This window comes from Hippoglossus stenolepis, chromosome 17, assembly GCF_022539355.2.
Source record: "Hippoglossus stenolepis isolate QCI-W04-F060 chromosome 17, HSTE1.2, whole genome shotgun sequence".
NCBI lineage: Eukaryota > Metazoa > Chordata > Actinopteri > Pleuronectiformes > Pleuronectidae > Hippoglossus > Hippoglossus stenolepis.
Window position 1 is genome coordinate 1,794,433 of NC_061499.1, and position 20,099 is coordinate 1,814,531.

Sequence of the window (20,099 nt, forward strand, 5' to 3'; positions counted from 1 at the left end):
ACTGAAGGACGTTACTGATCCTGTCTCCTGCTCCTTGAGTTTCTCTCTGGATTCAGTTTGTGCTCAACATCGATATCTGTGATTTAATATATAGAGAAAGAAATTCATGTGCCAGTTTGCTCTGGATCATAGTATCACAATATATAATAGAATACAGTGAATACAACAATAGAATACTAAGTTAAAAAATATAAGTTAAAAATACAAGTTTTACGTATATTATAAGTAAAATAAAAATCTGAAGTGTACACAGAGTAACTGACTGAGAAAGTAAAACTATACTCAAACTACATTTTAATAGTATTTACATATATTGTCTTTTACTACAAGAACGAGAAGCTAAAGTTTGAAATATATCTTTGATAGTTTTATGTTTTAGATATTTACCACATTCCAGACACAAACATTTACCATCTGAGTGTCATGATCATTTATTCAGTCAGTGATGTTGAATTCCTCTAAAAACAGCTGTGACCCTAAAGGGAACACGTGTGACAGTTTTATACAAATCTACACAAACAAGATGAGTCCAACTCAGGCGCGTGTTTCCCATCATGCCTCAGTGGACCTGGTTTTTGATGGTTCTTCATGGTCACCAACTCTCCAGCGAGCTCCTCACTACAGGTCCTGCTGCTGCTCTGTATTCAGGCCGCGGCTCATGATGCAGAGCAGAGCTGATCCGTCCTTGAACCTTCATCCCCTGTGTTGTGTGTTTGTGTTTGTGTGTTTGTGTTGCCGCTGGCGTCGCCTTACAGCTGCGGTTGTTCCATGTGCTGCTGCAGGAGCATGAATCCACGCTGTCGGGCTGAAGAGCAGGTTTTCTGTTCAGGGGGTTCGAGCACAAACGAACAATGTCGTGACAATGACTTCCTGCTTATTGTTTGGTTGGTTGCTGCTGATTCACCGGTCGTCCCAGGGGCCCAGGGGCTCCGGGGCCCCGGGGCCCGGAGAGCAGCTATCTGACTAATGCACAGTGCAGCTGCAGTTCCTTTAATCACCATTGGGTGGAGCATTCAGTCAAAACTCAGAATGTTACTCTGTGGTTTCTAGAGCTTATTTCATTTATTCCAACTCATCATTTAGACTCAAATCCTGTCAAAGTTTATTTATAAAGCACATTTCAAACAAAGTGCTGAACAGGCTCCAAGCGAAAAGAATATAGACAAGTGGAGGATACAGAGAAAATGCAAAAAGCAGTAAAATGACAAACTAAATAATTGAGAGTGAAACTGTGAAAGATGAAATCAATATTTAAGAATTGATTTAAATGTTTCTCTGGTCTTTCTATGATGAATAAGTCCGATGTTCCAGAGATTAGCCAGAGCCACTGCAAAGGCAAAGTGTCACAATCTGTTGTTTGTGAGTAAATCAGTGTAAGTCTACAGATACAGGTCTTTACTAATGTATTCAACATCTGAAGGGATTTGTTTCATCATTTATTTAAATAGTATTAATGAAGTCGGCCTCTCTGGAGATTTGTCAGAATTAAAACGTCCCTGAACCTCAAAGCTCCGGCTCCAGCATCAGTTAGAGAAGCTGAACCGTGTGAATCTGGAGATGAAGCTGATCCACACTTACTCAAAGAGCCTGTCAATCATTGTGTCATCATTTATCTCTGGGTGCAAACATGAACATTCACGTTTCAATTCATTGACATGTTGTGTTGGTCCGTGTGTTTAAAAGTTACATGAGCACATTTCACACTGTCACTCTTCCACTTTTTAAAAGTTTTGCAGCGTTTCACCGACTACAAACCATTTGAGGCAGAGTATTATTCTGTCTTCTGGCCGGTGGGGGGGGAGGTGTCGGAGACTTTGAGCCAGCGTTGGTGTTTAGCTCAGAAACTTTGATTCATCACTTTCTGTTCCTGTTACTGACGACTGGTCTCATGTGGAGACGGCGCTGGCCACCGAATTCACTGCTGATTTTAAATTCAGATAATTCAATTGGACGTTTTATCTGTTTCTTTTATATCTGTAAGATTCTAGAAGACGTGAAACTACGAACGAGTGGACGTCTTTGTCTGTAACACTGAGCATGAAGTAAATCAGGTTGTGGAGCAGCAACGTTTAATTGAGTCTAATAATCGATCACATCCCTCCAGAGTCGTCTCAGCTGTAACCCTCTGCTTTTATATCTGAGAGGAACTAAACGTTTCCAGAAAGAGATTTAAAGTCCATCATGTCTCTGAACGGTCTCGTTTGATGGAGAGAAACCGATTCTTGATTCTCGTGCATGTTTTTTGGTTGAAACTGTTGAGATTCTTCCTGCAGCAGCTCCAGTGTTAGTATTTCATCAAAGGGGAGACGGCTGCACTGGAAGAGCAGGATCCAGATGTCACACCTTTCTCTCTGCTCGTCTCCCAGCAGCAGCAGCAGCATCGCAGGCTGCAGGTCGTCATGTTCTCCGCTGTCATTGTCATGTAGTGTTGTGTGTGTGTGTGTGTGTGTGTGTGTGTGTGTGTGTGTGTGTGTGTGTGTGGTGTGTGTGTGTGTGTGTGTGTGTGTGTGTGTGTGTGTGTGTGTTGTGTCACTCTGTGTAATCACTGTGCTTCTATCAGCTCTGATCTGCTAAATCACCTTCATCATCATTTGGTCTCTTTCAGAAAGGGCCTGTCTGTCCTCCGGTTGCTTCTTTCTCCACGTTTTCATGTAAATGATGTTTCCACAGATCGAACCTGTGACTGGTACGAATCAATCTGAGGCTCATCTGTGCTCAGCGATACGTAAGAAGACGTCTTCTGTCTGGGGGCAGTGTAGCTATATTCAATAAAGAATTGACCGTCCACGTGTTGTAACGTGTCCAAAGATCCTCATTTACAGCGCAGCCACTTTGTCTCTTTCTTCACAGACACGTGATCACAACCTGTTGGTTCCTTCACAGGAAAACGTGTTTTCAAAGATGAACATCAAATATTAGCATTTAGTGATCGAAGGCTTTGGTTCGACTTTCAGCACAAAAACCTCCTGGTAACGGTTAATTACATTTTCATGTTTCTATATTTATCTCATTACTGCTTATTTTACTCTTGAGTTCGTTCTGATCTCTTCTTCTCCTCCTGTTTTCCTTTGTGCAGCTAAATGTCCTCAAGGATCCATAAAGTATTTTTCTGTCAATCGATGTAAAATTGTTTTACGGCTAAAGAAAACTAATGTCGAGCGTGAGTTTCAGCTGCTGGAGGAACTCGTGTTGTTCGAACTGATAAACGTCGTATTTCACGGATCTATTCCATGTTTTTTGTCAGCGGAACATAAACAACTGTCACTCTCAGGGATGTGAAGTGTGATGAAGCGTCTCCACGTCCTGTGCCTGTGATGGGAAACAGCTCGGCCCCCTGCTGAGCTGCTGCTGATGCCTCTCCTGTGGATTTTGGATGTCCTGCAAAAAAAAATAAGAAAAAGAAACCGTCAAACCCTGTGTCGGAGCTGACGGGGGTTTTCTCCTCAGCTCGTTGAAATGCGGCCGCAGCAGCACAGCTGTTCTGCTGCTGAAATGCCTCTGAGCAAGGCATCAAATTCCCACTTGGGTCTTTCAGCCTTTTAGTTGAGTGACGGTGCTGGATGCTTGTGATCATCGCACCAACAGGAAGAAAGTTGGAGGAACCGTGCGGCCGCGGCTGATGAGTCACTGTCGTCTCCGTGTGAACGTTCAAACCTCGTGTTCGTGCAAACGTGTGGATCCTGAACATGTGTGTGTTGGATTCGTCATGTATGACATCCAGGATGGAAGTCACACACATGTTATTTTAAATCTCAGTAGAATCCTCTCAGCTGTTACATCCACACACACACACACACACACACACACACACACACAACACACACACACACTCTAACACATACACACAAACACATACACACTCGCGAGCTCCACCATAGACTTTGGAATTCTCTGTTGCCATGGCAATGAGATGGAGCACGCTCTCTCGCATCGCCTGTATTTTCTATTGCTTTATCTCTCTCCCTCTTTCACTGTGGAGGCAAAGCAGCTTCTGTTGTTTCACTCGTTTTCCTGCCGACAGCATCAGGTTATAAACGTTTGTTTGTTTGGTTTTTCCAGTGACGTTTCATCTTCATCTTCATCTTCACGTGGAAAACATGTTTGCATGAGAAGCTTCTGCAGGAGCGTCCCCTGTTTTCAAGACTCCTGTCACGTCTCTCTCCTCCTCTCACTCTTTCCTGTCTCTGTACTCATCTTCTCCTTGTCCTTTGCTACTTTCCCTCTTTCTCTCTTTCTCTCTTTCTCTCTTTCTCTCTTTCTCTCTTTCTGTCTTTACTCTCACTCTCCCCCCCCCAACCCTCCGCCTCTGTCTTTCTTCTCTCAGTAGCCACTGCCATGACCATTCAATGAGAGGAGAGGACGCCAAGTGAAGTATCCCCTGCTCGCTGGAAAGGAGGGAAGCGGTGCTCAAGGTAAAGACACCAGAGGGAAGAGCAGAAGAAGAGGAGGAGGAGGAGGAGGAGGAGGAAGAAAGAAAGAAGAGATAAGAAGAGAGGGAGCGGCAGCGGAGCGAGGGAAGGGTAAGGGGTGAGAAAGCGAGGGATAAACGGTGGATGGAGGCAGCTCAGACCGGGGCTACGGAGCGCTCTTCACCGACGAAGAAGAAGATCAGCAGCAGCAGGGGGGAGAGGAGATGGAGGCGAAAGGCAGAAACATGCCGCCAGGTAACACACACACACACAGACTCACACACACACACAGACACACACACAGGTCGATGTGGTCTCACAAACACAAACAACCAGGTGCACATGTGGATTTGTGTCACACGTACTGTATATCCAGATACATGCACATTAGATCGAAAGCATTCAAACACACAAACAAGCACGGACATGAAGGAAACCACCCTTACGTGCACACACACACACACACACACACACACACACACACACACACACACTGGAGTGCAGATGTGCACAGAGGGAAATGTGTTGTGGCATTTGTGTAACCGAGCTAAATGTTTGCTCTGTGTGGATCGGAGGTGACTGAAGTGTTGACACATGACGACTCCAGAGAATTCAGGGAACAAGCTGCAACAAAAAAATAAAATTATCACAATGTTGAAGTGATGAACGTCACTTCATCTTCATTACGTTTTCTTTACGTGCACTTGTGGCAACAGATTTTTATATTTTCTTACAAATGCAGAAAGCAGCCGCGGTTGATTGAGATGATTCTTTATTGGTGTCGTCCAATCAGGATGTGGAGACGTGGGGTTGTGTCACCTCTTGTCTGCTGAAGGGAAATTGTCGTATAAAATAACAACGAATTATCTGAATCACCTCGGACTCTGCAACCTGAATCTTTCCACTTGTGCAGTTTACAAGTAGACGTGTGTAAACCTCCTGTTTCACTGAATTGATATATTTCACTTCAAGAGTTTGGGAAAGATTCACTACATCCATCAATAGTGTAACACAAAAAACTAACGATTTCAAGATTTGTAGATTTGTGCTGCAAACGTTACGACTGCAGCTCGAAACCACAAATAGTTTTATTTTGAAAGAACATGACACATTTGAAGCATAGACGAGTAGAATATTGTACATTTTGTATTGATGATGTATTTGATTGATTGTCAGACACATTTATGATTTGTGGTGTTAAACTATTCAAACAACATGGACTTGACTAATAACAGATTTGAAATCTAACATTGTTGTTAGTAAAGTTCTGACGGCACATGTAGACAAACAGAAAATCAAAAGTCCAGTGATAATAACTAAAACTTTGTGATGCAACTAAATGAAACATTTAAGAATTCACACGTCAATTAATCAATCATCAGTTTAGTTTAGCAGCTCGTTAAGAGGCTTCAGATACCGTACTAATATACACAAATATATATATATTGTTATGGAAGATTTTTACTGCTATTTCATATTCATGCTCTCACGCAAGCAGCAGATCTCTGAAATCGTATGAAATCAATCAGAACTGTGATGCTGGACATTTGTTTTTGCGACAGGAACAAAGATTTGAGAGAAAGTGAGAAAGATTAAATGAGAATCAGATAAACGTCATAAATAAAAACACACACAAACATTTCATGCACGTCGGTGTATTTTAAAAAACGTTCCAGAAAAAGAACGAATGATTTGAGTGAAGCTGTTTCCTGAGCAGCCTCCCAGTGATGGTGCAGCCTCCCAGTGATGGTGCAGTCTCCCTGTGATGGTGCAGCCTCCCAGTGATGGTGCAGCCTCCCAGTGATGGTGCAGTCTCTCTGTGATGGTGCAGCCTCCCAGTGAGCCTCCCAGTGATGGTGCAGCCTCCCAGTGATGGTGCAGCCTCCCAGTTATAGTGCAGCCTCCCAGTGATGGTGCAGCCTCCCAGTGATGGTGCAGCCTCCCAGTGATGGTGCAGCCTCTCTGTGATGGTGCAGCCTCCCTGTGATGGTGCAGCCTCCCTGTGATGGTGCAGCCTCCCAGTGATGGTGCAGCCTCCCTGTGATGGTGCAGCCTCCCAGTGATGGTGCAGCCTCCCTGTGATGGTGCAGCCTCCCTGTGATGGTGCAGCCTCCCAGTGATGGTGCAGCCTCCCTGTGATGGTGCAGCCTCCCAGTGATGGTGCAGCCTCCCTGTGATGGTGCAGCCTCCCAGTGATGGTGCAGCCTCCCAGTGATGGTGCAGCCTCCCAGTGATGGTGCAGTCTCCCAGTGATGGTGCAGCCTCCCAGTGATGGTGCAGCCTCCCTGTGATGGTGCAGTCTCCCAGTGATGGTGCAGCCTCCCTGTGATGGTGCAGCCTCTCTGGGAATTACCTTGTGCATATTCCAGCAGACGGGTCACTGCGAGGGTCAGAGGACCAGTGGTCGCTGTTATTTTAGGATTTGCGTTGCCATGGAAACACCCTGCAGGCCTATTGAATTAGCACTTTTCAAAGCCTGTGATGTTCCCCCGCTGATCGATTGATTGCATTAAGATAAGATAAGATATGTACAGTGTGAACTACGGTGAAATGTTGTGCACATTAACCTCCTCAACGTTATTATTAAAAAGGTTGAAATCTTATTATTTAAATGGTTATATATAAACATGTAGACCCCCTCTCCTCACATGTTTTATTTCCTGAAGCACGACAGACGTGTGGTATCTCAGTTTACCTCTTCGTCCTTCTCCCTGTTCACCTCCGTCTCTTCCCTCCTCTTTTTTCTTTCCCTCCTCTCCGTCGCTCATCCTCCACTTTGCCCTCGTCTCCTCCGCCCACCTGTTTTTATTCCCGTCTTCAGAAACCCTCCGTCCCTCCGTCCTGCTGCTCTGACGTTTCCCCTCTCGTGTCGTCTGCACTTCATTTTTACAGTTATTTCCTTCAGCTGCCTTTTATTCATCTCATCATTTCCGTCCATATCTGTAAAATTCTGTCGATTACGCATCTTAAAATCTCTCTGAATCGAAACGTCTTTATATCCACTGTGAAAATATAGAATAGGACATTTTAAAACTTTATTTTAGTTGTAACATTTAGGAGGAAACACTGACAGACTTTACACAGGAAGATGTTTTTCCTCCCATGTCTCCCAGCGGTCCGTCCTCCACCCTCCGCAGTTTGTTGTTTTATATTTCGGTTGATGCAGCGGGGGTCGGCATTTTGTTCCTCTGCCGGCTGCCAACATCTCTTTACTGCTGCAGGCTGTGTACGTTGTGTTTTTTTATGATTAAAAACCGCTCCAGTGTGCTCACCCAGAATATAATGGAAAGATTCAAACCCTTGAGCAGCTCCAACACTGCAGGGGCCCGGGGGGGGACACTACTTCTATTAATGCATAAATAATTGACAGTTCAGTGCTTAAATCGTGCAAAACAATATGATGCTTAAGTGGTTACGTACATTTTTTAACTTCTCATTATTAGGAGTTTTAAAGAGTCAGGGGCGGAGCTAGACTATCAGATACTGAGGGGGTGGAGCTTTCTCAAGGGGGCCCCTCTTCTGGGATAATGCTGGGACTCTGTTATTCCTTCATATCTGTCGTACGTGACAAACTGTGTGAACTCCGAGTAGAGGAGGATCAGGATGGTGGTCGTAGGTGGTCGATCCGGATCCTCAGACCTTCACGATAAACGACTTCAGGGCATTTTCTGTTTTCCTGTCAGATCTTAGCTTCCTCCCACGCCCAGCGATGGTGTGGTGTGAGCGGGGGATCCAGGTGCTGCTGACCACCATGGGGGCGTTCGCCGCCTTTGCCTTGATGACGGTGGCCATCGGTACGGACTACTGGCTGTACGCCCGCGCCTTCATCTGCAACAGCACGGCCAACTCGTCCCAGGAGGACTCCAACAACAAGGACAAGAAGGACCCCGGGGCCCTCACCCACTCAGGCCTCTGGAGGATCTGCTGCCTGGAAGGTACCGGGGGCAAACGTGTGAAGCTGTGGAGACCTGGGGGTCGAATGTGTGTTTTTATCATGTTGTCATTGGGGGTCTCGTTGAGGTCAGCGTGCTCGTCAGTGTAAACACACGATATCACAGGATTGACGAGTTGCAGTCGTTTGCCATGACACAACTCGATGCTACGTGTGCGTCCTCGTAACCATGACGATCACCACAGGAAACCACCTGATTTCACCGGTGCCTCGACCCCGTCCTCTATAATCACAGCCTGGTTCATGTTGATTATTGTTTTAAGGTCAGTTATTAACCACTGACTCCTCGTCATGGTTGGATTAGTGTCAGTGTCTCTTTCTAAACCCGATCTCGTTACTAAACATTTAAAAATGTAATGAAGCTGTCGCCTATAGGATGATATTTGTTTTTGTTGAGATTTATTTTGCAGATTATCTTATTTTTCTCAGTTTTACGTTCTACACGTTATTTTAACTTAATTAAAGGTAATTATGGTTTACCAGTGTAAGTGCACCCCCCTGTTCCCACCGTAGATTGAGTCAATGCCGTAGGAAACACATACTTATTGTATTCTGCTTCTTAAATTAGATCTGGATCGATATGACGCGGTGCAGCTCACACGCACGTAACGTGATCTGCTGTAAGATGCGAGGCTCCACTGAGGTCAGGTGACGCGTGTTGTGGACGCACAGAGATTCACTGTCACGTGACCAATGACATCATGGCAGCGTGGAAAAGTAGAGGATTATTTGGCTTTTAAATCATTAAAAAAAGTCTTTAAAATAAGACGTGAGATTGATTTTGACGTTCGATGATTTAAGATTTAATTTCAATTTCAAATCAGATGATTTTTCCAGTTTTTACAACTTTTAAACGAACGACGAAAGTAAGTTAACTAGTAATTTCTAGTTCCCTGAGTAATAAACCTCTTTGCTGACAGAATAAAGCATTTCAGTGATATTACTCAGCTATAGGTCAGTAAACGTGTGGAACTGTTCCTCCTGCTGTTTGACTGCACGAAGCTGTGTGAGGAGATTAGAGCAGGTGGAGGCAGGAACCTGGAGTCGACGCTCTGCCCGTTCAAACAGCTGATGTCCCCGAAAGCAGCTTAAAACTCACCGTCCGGACATTTCTCAGCTACAAACAAATCTAATCCACGGTCGCTATCTGTAGCACCAGCTCTTCCCATAATGCATCTGTAAAAACACGGTAATGAGATGTTTAGAGAAGCTCGTGGTGCTGCACGGTTCAGATAGTTGAGTATTTCACGATGTTTTGGTTCAAAGCTTTTCATCGTTTTTCTTCTATTTCCGACAAACACTAACGTACATAAACGCTCGTGCTCTCACATACTACCGTCAACGTGGAGCTCATCATGGAGCCGCAGAGCTCAGATGTGAGTGGTGACTCATCCACTGACTGATACACCGGTTCTCCTGTGCCGCTGCCGCTGCCAGACGAACAGGTTCAGTGGAATAAGACCCAGAGAGATGGAGTTAACAATCTGACACCAGGTCTGCAGGCTGCACATCGTGAAACTACCTGCTTAAATTGTAGGCATTTATCGTAAATAATAGAACAGATCAATTTAAATAAATCAAATCTGACATTTGTGGGATCCAAAGATTAATCAATCACCTGTACGACAGGTTTTAAAGATGTTTGCATTTGGAAAGATCGACTTTATTTAACAGCTACGGCAGCAGACTGTGGTTCCACATGTTCTGCCAGGGGGCGATATCCCCTGTCAGGTCAGGTATTGTTTATTTTTGTCTACTCCAGAGACTCAGGTCTGTCGTCGCTCATCTTCTTCACCTCCTCTTCATCTTTCCCTCAATTATTCCCGGCATCTGTCATGTTCCCCCTGCTCAGTCGTGCTGAACACAACTGTACGAGTCTATTGTTCCCTCCGTTCCTGCCGCTCCGTCTTCCTCCTCTCGTCCTCGTGATCGCTACCTTTCCTCGCCACCATCTTCCTCACTCTCTCTCCTCCTCTTCCTCTCAGGCTTGAAGCGAGGCGTATGTTCCCAGATCAATCATTTCCCAGAGGACGCAGACTACGACCAGGATTCTGCAGAGTATTTGCTGCGTGAGTGACTGACACACACACACACACACACACATTTAGAAGTGAACAACAAATGCACACAGGCCCGTATAGAAACATTAGATCAGTGTGTACTGGAACACACACAAACACACACACACAGACACACACACAGTCTCCATCACGCAGATAGAGAAAGGACAGAAGGGGATGGTGGGCGGACATCAATGCACGGATGTCAGGTTCCTGGAGGTGTGTGTTTGTGTGTGTGCACAGTGCTGATGTGTGTGTGTGTGTGTGTGCCCAGGTGCATGAGGCTTGGAGTCTGGGGGTGTGCAGAAAGCTTTTTTTTTTCCAGATGGATTGAAAGAACAACCTTCACTAATGGATTATTTTCAGCTCAGGACTGAGGTTTCACATCTTGCCTCCATTGTGACGACAGATTCTGTTCGTGCAGCCGTGAACCTGCTGGTTTACAGAGTGTATGATCTGTGTATTATATAAAAATCTATTTCTGTCAACCAGGACGTGATGTGATCTTCAATTCTTGTGTGTGTGTGTGTGTGTGTGTGTGTGTGATTTTTTGGGCCAGAAATGAGGAATCTTATCTCCTTGGATTCAACAAAGCCACAAAATACATTATGTTTAAAAATCCCATGTGAAACCATATATATTTAGTTGACTGCTGTACCGGAGCCAAGTTGTAGTGTCGGCTATAGCAAGTCTCGGTAACACCTTTTCTCCCGAGTGTCACGAGCCCTCAGATGGTGTTGAATCTAAGAAACAACTCCATTTGTGCTATATCAGAATCATTTTTCACTCATCAGACACAACGAAAAGTCCAGTAAAAGTTCCGGTAGCGTGACATCGCAGGTGAAAGGCTGACGTGTGTGTGTGTGGCGTCCTCTGCAGGTGTGGTGCGAGCCTCCAGCATCTTCCCCATCCTCAGCGCCATACTGCTCCTGCTGGGCGGAGTGTGTGTTGCTTCCAGCAGCTTCTACAAGAGCAAGCGGAACATCATACTGGGCGGAGGGATCCTCTTCGTGGCTGCAGGTACGACTCCGACGTTACTCCTTCAGCTTAGAGGTCGGAGAAAACGTTTAGGAGGAGATGTGGGTTTGGATTTTAGTGCTTTGTCACATGAGGATGTTTTGAGTTTGATATCTACGTGCTGCAGGTCAACGTGCACTCAGTCGTCTTGTGTCTTTCCTCAGGCCTCAGCAACATAATCGGAGTGATCGTGTACATCTCGGCGGCGCTGAGCGACATTTCCCCGAAGAAGGACGAGGATAAGAAGTGGCACTACTCGTACGGCTGGTCCTTCTACTTCGGCGGCCTGTCCTTCATCCTGGCCGAGATGGTGGGTGTCCTCGCCGTCAACATCTACATCGAGAAGAACAAGGAGCTGCGCTGCCGCTCTCGCACCGACCTCTTCAAGAGCACCACGCACGCCATGCTGCGGCTGCCCAGCTACCGCTTCCGGCGGCGCTCTCGCTCCAGCTCGCGCTCCACCGACCCGCCCCACTCGCAGGAGACCTCGCCCATCGGTGCTTCCAAAACCTTCAGCCTGCCGCCCTCCGCCCCGCCCTTCTCTGTGGCCACTCTGCCCAACCCACACCACGCCGGCAGCGGCGGAAGTGGAGGCGGGGGCGACATCTCCATGTACACCCTCACAAGGGACTCCAAGCTGGGCAGCCTGGGAGGCGGCGCCCCACCTCTCTACGGCACTGTGGACCGGGCCACGCTCTACCAGCTCCACAACTACTTTCCAAAAGATTCCGGCGGCAGCGGCGGAGGTGGAGGAGCGGTGATAAGCGGCGGCACGCTCCCATCTCACTCCAAATCCAACTTGGCGGCAGCGGCGGCCGTCGCCCAGAACGCGGCGCCGCTGAACACGTCCACCTCGGCCCCCACACCGGCCCAGCCCGCCCAGATCTCTACCGCCACCATGGAGAGGGACAGGGGCAACGTGGGAACCCTGGACCGGCTGACCGCCAAGAGAGACAGGGACAGCAACTCGGACACACTGAACAGGAAGACAACGCCGGTCTGAAGCTCAGAGGAGCGAGAGAGAGAGAGAGGGAGAGAGAGAGGGAGGGTCACAAGAAGAAATGAATCCACACGGACGTTAGAGAGTTCCTGAGCTGAAAGAGAGGAAGAGGTCGAACATGTGCAGGCGACACGTAACGTTTCTGTCCTCGAGCCGGAGGTGGAGCTGCCAGAATTATCCCCCATGATCATAAACAGTCATAAAACACTTTACTAGTTTAGTTCATGACGTCTGCCTTAAATTGGTCATGACCTTTATTTTTAAAGTTTGCTAGTTAAATGTGCAGCGGTGATGCGATTGGAGGCTTCAGGGATTTATTTCTTTGTCTTTTTTAATATTTAATTTCACACGTTAACCAGAATTAACTGGGAGGTGCCCAGTGGGACCAGTCTCCCTGTGCAGCAGCAGTAAGGGGTTAAGTGCCTTGCTGAAGGGGCAGGGCAGTCAGTCAGTTTCTACATCACACATCTACATTCAGCTTGAAACCAGTTAAACCACTACAGCCCCATGACTCTTCAACACGAGTCCAGATGGTTTAAGCCTCTTTTCTCTGTTACAGAAGATCATTTAAAACCATCTTTAGTTTTTATCTTCAGGCAGTGGAGATGTTCAGCTGCCTAAAATGTATTTAATATTTGATTTCAGGGTGTTTTTCATGACTGTTTATGTTGATGTTTAAATACCGAAGGCTCCGAGGCAGCGTGCACATGTTGAGTGTTCCTGCAAAGGGCTGCAACCACAGGAAACAGGGGGCAGTTCAGTTTACACTCAGGGGGTCAGAGGTTAGATTTAAAAAGTTAAAGTTATGAAACATCAACCGTTTATCAAGCCAAGCACATCACACAAAATAAAGCACATTAAATATAAATTATAGTAAAGAGGAATTTGAGATTGATTCATTTTTGAGATGTGGGATATTTCAAAGGAGGAGAAAACAAATCTGCAGCAGATGAAAAAACGTTTTGGACTGAAGCTTCTTGTTCTATAGATCTGATCATTGGACAATAATATGTGGAACTCTTGTGAATCAGCTGCGTTTGAAAAGGGATTTAACCCGACAACCCGTCGGAGGAGGAGGAGGAGGAGGGGGAGGAGGAGGGAACGAGAGAAGAGCACAACCCCCTCCGCTCGTCTGTTCAAACTACAAACTGTTTCACACACTAGAATAATAAATGTATTATTGAGTATAATATCGATTCCACTGACTTCACCAGAAGCACATAATGTCTGTAAATGGTAATCTTTGGCTTGTCTTTTCATCCTGAGTGATGATTCTCATCTCTAGGTTACACGGGAGTGAACCTCCTCGAGTATTAATATCATGTTGCTGGTGTTTCTATGATCGTTATGGTTATTGCAGGGTATTTATACATTTTGAAATCTTTGTTTTTTTTTTTTCCTTTTTGTAGGTTTCTCCGTGTTCTTTCCCGGGACGTTGAGTTGGTTTCAGTGGCGTCACGTGGGGAAGCATGTGCACAACACTGAGAGGGGGATTCTGTGTAAATTCATCCTCCTCATCCTCAGTTGCATGCTTTTATTTTTCAGCAACGGCCCTGACAGCCTCCACACACACACACACACACAGACACACACACACACACACACACTGAAACCAGTCACTCTCTGGTTACTTAGCGACTTTCTAACAGTCGGGATGTTTCGAGCTGAACATGATGGAGGTTGATTTTATTTAATTTCCAGGTATTAAACCGTACAAATATATTTCACTGTGTACATTTTTCATATTTTTATTCCCTCTTTGTTCACTAATCTTCTTCGGTTGTTAATTCTTCTCTGAATTTACGTATATCGTTGCTTTTTAATTTGAATTTTTCAACTCGTTAATATGTCAACATGTTAATATGTCACTATATAATATTCCACGACCATTTTCTCTTTTTTACTTTCTAAACATTACCAACGTAGCCTAATGATCTGTGTTTTTTAATGTTCTGACTAGTGTATAAATGTACGCGATAGAATTTATAATAATCTATTTATTTTCGTGGTGGTATGTATAGATATTCTTAATGTTATATTGTTTCCGGGCGCCGACACCTTTGGGCTCTTCGAGGCTTTAAGACGCCTGTGGAGCGACGTCAGTGGCCCAGGAGCTGAGGAAGTGAGCTCAGTGTGAACTGTGTCCAACCACAAGTACCACGAGAGACATTCCAACACAGACACGTGTCCCAAACTTGTCTTTTTACTTTTTGCAAAGTGTTTTGTTAGAACAATGGTTAAATGTAAAACGTTCTGGTCGTCAGGTTCAGTTCCTGTTCTGACGTTAAAACCATTTTGAAACCAGTCACCAGCTCCTTTTCCCAAAACTTTGGCTACTGACACAAACTGGGCGTTTTCTCCAAATGGAAAACTGGTTTATTTCCTCTGAGCAGACAGACAAGGACAAAATGGGACGCGATGCAATAATCCTCACTGGAAAAGACACACAATATAAGGTACATATACATACATATATAAATATATATATATATACTCAATAAAGTTCTATATGAAAATTGATTGTGTCGAGTATTATTGAGTCAGAACCCACCGCCACAGGAGCTTCTTCTTGTTGGACTTCCTGTTTTGTTTTGGTCACTTCCTGTCGTTTCACTTCCATGTCACCTGACTCACCTGTCACCTGATTAGTCCAGTCCCTGTGCTTCCCCCCAGGAAACCCCACACATACCATGCTTTGCAGAACCAATGGACACGGTCTCCTGAGTGTCTCCTGCACGTCTTCCTCCTGTTGGATCTGTTCATTGGTTCCATCTGCTCCGCCTGCTTTATGGACTTTCTCCTGCATCATCTCCACGTGAGCTACCTTCTCCATGCTCTTTCACTAAACCACCATTTTGGTTTCATCTGCATTTGGGTCCAATTCCCCGGAGTTTTCTTTTTACACGAGACAATAAAGCTGCTTGGGGACATGAACTAAACTCCAGAGAATCTCCTGACATTGTCCAGAGACATTCTGTGGAGGTTCTCCTCTCAGCTCCCAGGTAGAAAGATTGAAGATTTCTCCTGACCTAATCTAATTCCCACCTTAGATTCGTGACAGTTTTTCAGAAACGTATCAGGATTTTGATCACATTCGCTCTCTTGGTTCAAACGTCCAGGTGGTTTTGCTGTGAGCGTCGACGGCTGCTGTGAAGTGCAGCTGGTGTGTGTTGCATTTCAGGTTCCAGACCCTCGATGTGATGTGGGCCCCAGGGAACAGGCACCATAGGATCTCTCTAAGTTGTTGTTGCTATGGACTTAGATACTCAACCGTTGTTGGGGGCCTCTCGGCTCGGGGCCCCACTCCATGGCCCACTTTGCCTACCCAGGTGTGAAGGAACTGTAGGAGAGCAGCAGGTATTATTTTTGGAGGAGACATCCTGCAGGGGAGGAAGGATGGATAGATAAAGAGATTTCACCAACCTGATCTAAAAGTGGAAACCTCACAGACCGTGACAGGCAGTAATCACACGATGTGTTCCCCTGATAGCGCTGAGACGTGTCCTCTGGAGAACAACACAGGGAGGGACCGTCGGGGGGGATGTGACAGTTTTTAATCCCGCTGACAATAGATCTGTTCACACTGGAGACGAGTTCGGTTGACGCAGCGAGGAAAAGTGATTTTGTGTCGAAGTTTTAATTAGTCGGCCTCTGGGCCCCAGAATCCCCCCGATGTGCCGTCTGGGTGCAGCAGGGACAGAAGAGACGTCTCCGTGTTTCTAAGTCCTGACTGAATCCTGCCATCAGTTGTTATGGAAACTATTCTGGTGGAGCACGCCGAGCTCTGCGCCACGTTGGATTTCTGATGATCCCCGTCCCTTACACAGAGTAGATCGGTGGACATGTCGGAGTTAAACAGCTGCGTCTCAATTCAGGCGTGACTCGTCTGTCCCATTCCGAAGGCTCCTTCGAATGCATCCTTCCTTCCTTGAGAAACAGGACTCCAACGGGTGGATCCTCTGCAGCTGAGCCCATCCCAGGATTAACTGTGCCTCAGTGATTTCAGGCATTACAAATTCTATGGCTTGGAAACAAGCTCTTGAGACCAGACCTTCTCATTCCGGGTCGGCCCAGGTGGACCCCACCCTCTGCAGGATGCAGCCCCTGAAGTCAGACACAGTGTTCTCTGACGGTGAAACGCTCGATGCTCTGGAACCACAGTCACGTCCTCCCTCCCGTGGCTCACCGGGCTCTCCTGAGTTCCTCTGTGGCAGCACAGCTGACTTACACTCGCTCTCCTGAATGATAAAGGCCTCATGTCAGCTTTGATGAGTCAACAGGAGTCAAGACATCCTCCATTTTATATTTCCTCTCTTCATTCAGCCTGAAGCTCGCTGTCCGGCTGTCTCTGCCTCCTTAGCCGGCGAGGAGCCGTTATCAGCGGCTGCAGGCGAGCTGACGGACGCCCGGGCGCCGCTGGGAAAGTCTGTCAGTCAAGATTACTCTCTCATTTCCTCTCGTTCCTCAAATCCTGCCTCGCTCCCTCAGAGAGATCCTGAGATATATGAAACCTGGACTTTCTGAGCACCGCTGTCTGGTGAAGAATATGAAACACACACCGTACAACACACAAGGGACGTACTCTTGTGCTACACACACACACTCACACACACACACATATATATATTTATATATACATATATATATATATATATATATAAATATATTATATCATGTAGGAGCAATTACTTCCTTTTTTAGCTCATAGCTCATTTAGCTTTATATTTACGATGCCTGTCCGGACACGTGTGACATCCAGGAGCTCTTGATTTAGTGTGTCTGATACTGTGTGTGTGTGTGTGTGTGTGTGTGTGTGTGTGTGTGTGTGTGTGTGTGTGTGTGTGTGTGTGTGTGTGTGTGTGTGTGTGTGTGTGTGTGTGTGTAACGTCCACCTCTCCTACACACCTCCCTACTGGGTTCAAGCCAGTAAATCTGCAAATATTTTGAAGCTTGATATCGGTTTTCGTCGAGTTCACTCTTGGTTTGTGAATAACTCCCGTTGGTCCAGCGTCAGATCACTGAAGCTGCAGCATGTGAGTTATGATGAAACCTCAAACCCCCGTTTCAGACCCAGTGGTGCAGAGGGTCACATTTGGCTGATGGTCGGGGGTCTGTCTCTCAGCACCTCCATGTATGAGGTGTGGAAGCAACACGAGACGGTTTACAGGGCTCAGGGAGATCTTCTGTCCCGACATCCGAACCATCTGGGCTCCCGCTCCTCAGGAAACACATTCTCTGGATTGTGACCAACATAAGAATTAGTTTTTCTCTTTATTCCAAAGCCGTCGCCGTGAAAGATCATTTGATTTTACAGGAGAACATTAAGTCAATAAGATCCATGCCCCTGCAGGGAAATCTGATATGTGTAAGGTCCATACCAGCCTGATGATGGACACGGGGACAAACTGCACTGACATGAAATCTGATCTTGGTTCAAATGTTGTGTTGTAGAAAACGAACCTGATCCGTGTGAGGGACACTGGATATTTTCCGCTGCTTGCTCTGAAAATACTTTATTCCATCAGTTATTAAATTACATAACAAGACTCCAGGTTAGTCACATGACTTTTATTCTATGTCAGTGTACATGTTTTGTTTTCTCTATTTATTTCACATGTTTTGTGTTAAAGTAGTTTTGTGTGCATCTTGTTGAATTCGTTGTGTTTTCCCTCCTTGTTTTGTTTTCTGTTCCCAGGTTTCGTTCAATCTGTTTTTCTACATTTTCTTTGTTCGGTGGAACGTGACACGGTTCTGGATGATTAACTGACAGACCACAGGGAGGCCGCTTGCTTGTTTTCTACTTAAAAAGCCAACGGTGTGTGATTATCTGCGGAGCTCCGACTCCTCACACCGGAGGAGCTGCTGACTGCAGACAAAAAGTTTTAACGGCTCAGGGTCTGTGTTCATTTCCCTTTTATCACTTTTAATTTGAGGGAGATAACGTGATTCTCTGCGGTGCAGTAAAGTGGACTGGGCGACTCTGGGGACACGTGACGTCAGCTGTGTAAAACAGATTCTGTGTGTGTTTGTCTCTCAGGTTTGTGTTTCTCCTGCGACAGCGTCAGTCCTATTGGCCACGCTCTATATTTAACCGGGAGGTCGCAGCCAAACGAGCGTGGGAGACGCTCCAGAGAGACGTGAGCCTGGAAGGAGGTCAACGTGCGCTGCGAGCGGGAGAACAGGAGCTGAAGCAGCGGGGACATCGGCGGAGGGAGACGGGTTCGAGACCACCAGTGAAACAGACACTCAGAAATCAGACAGCGTTTCAATCTGTCCACTATAATGAGGACGTTTCACAAAACAAACTTGTTCCTCCGCGTTCGAGCATCTCGTCCTGACGCAAACGCATTCACGACTTTATCGCCACCTGCTGGCTCGGCATGCTCGTTTGACCGCGTGTCGTCTCTCTGCACAACACAACACAGCATCTGCTCCTGTTATTGATTATCAGCTATAATCAAACCCGTCGCCTCATAAACCGCGTGCACTCTGTCTAATAACCTCTTAACAAGCAGCAACACAACGTCACACTGGAAATGTCCGTTCATCGCTTTATCAAAGACGACCTCTGGTAACAACTGGTCATTAGACAACACCGTGAATCCAACTATCATCTGTGAACGCTTTAAAATCCAAACATTACTGCAGAAGTGTGACTTTATCTTGATTATACAGGAGCTCAGAGAGGACGAGTCACTTTCTTCAGGAGGTGCAAAGTGGAACCGTTTCTCCTGAGGAGGCTGAGAACGTGGGGCGAGTGCAGAACGAGCGAGAGAGAGACACAAGCCTGAGGGAGGAGCACGTTAAGTATTCATGTCGTGTTTAATAATAAAATGAAGTCATTCAGACTCAATCGATTCAGTTCAGGAAAGTCACGGAGACACGGAGAAAAAGCACTTTTCTTCAGGTATAAATCATCGGAGGAAAACAGTGGAGGTGAAATCAAACTTTCCGCTGATTTAACACTGAAGCTTCTACTTTAATATAAATCTTCACAGGGAGGTGGACTCGTATCTTCTGGATTCTCCTCACGACGCTGCACAGTGTGTGTCTGACGATGAGCAGACACAGAGAATAAATACAAAACCCTGAAATAAATGAAAATCGATGGAGCGATGACAAAAATAATCCTGAATATTCTTTTCTTGATGTGAACAACAAAAACATCCACCGGTGATTTGAACTAGTTTCTCATATTGGAGCGAAATTAACTGTTCATTCAGTTTGTGTTCGTGTCGATGGTCGTTTGTTACGAGAGCAAACAGGATGTAGTTTTTGGTATATATTTATTGTTTGCCTTCAATTTTTACATTTATAACTATTATTATATTTGTTACACGCACATGTGGAGCAGACACAACAAATGTCTAATTTAAAAATATAAATATAAAAGTTAAACTACAACTTTTTTGCATTCAGAGAATAAAGGTTCATTAGAGGATGATTTAAATCACCTGCATACATATTTAATGAATACATGAAATAAGGGTTGATTATAGATTTTAACTTGAAGCAACACTATGCAGCTTGATGAGAGTGAGTCTGATGTGTGAGTGTGAACAAGAGAAAGTTTCCTCCTTCTCTCCCTGAACGTCTGTTCTCTGTGACTCTGCTGAGTGGGTTCCATCTCCTGTGAGAAGAACTGACTGAGAGTCAGCTTC

The 20,099-nt window shown here is 45.7% G+C and overlaps 1 protein-coding gene across 1 annotated transcript in view; it reads left to right on the forward strand.

Annotated features, from left to right (window-relative positions):
* Positions 1 to 14,958, forward strand: part of LOC118124621 (voltage-dependent calcium channel gamma-4 subunit) — a 15,408-nt gene extending 450 nt beyond the window's left edge. The window contains exons 2-6 of the mRNA XM_035182646.2: positions 4,325 to 4,664; positions 8,093 to 8,344; positions 10,347 to 10,430; positions 11,301 to 11,441; positions 11,603 to 14,958. Of these exons, the coding sequence (XP_035038537.1) occupies positions 4,634 to 4,664; positions 8,093 to 8,344; positions 10,347 to 10,430; positions 11,301 to 11,441; positions 11,603 to 12,441 (1,347 nt within the window). The 5' untranslated portion in view covers positions 4,325 to 4,633 and the 3' untranslated portion in view covers positions 12,442 to 14,958. The remainder of the gene's footprint in view (positions 1 to 4,324; positions 4,665 to 8,092; positions 8,345 to 10,346; positions 10,431 to 11,300; positions 11,442 to 11,602) is intronic.
* The last annotated feature ends 5,141 nt before the right edge of the window (positions 14,959 to 20,099 follow it).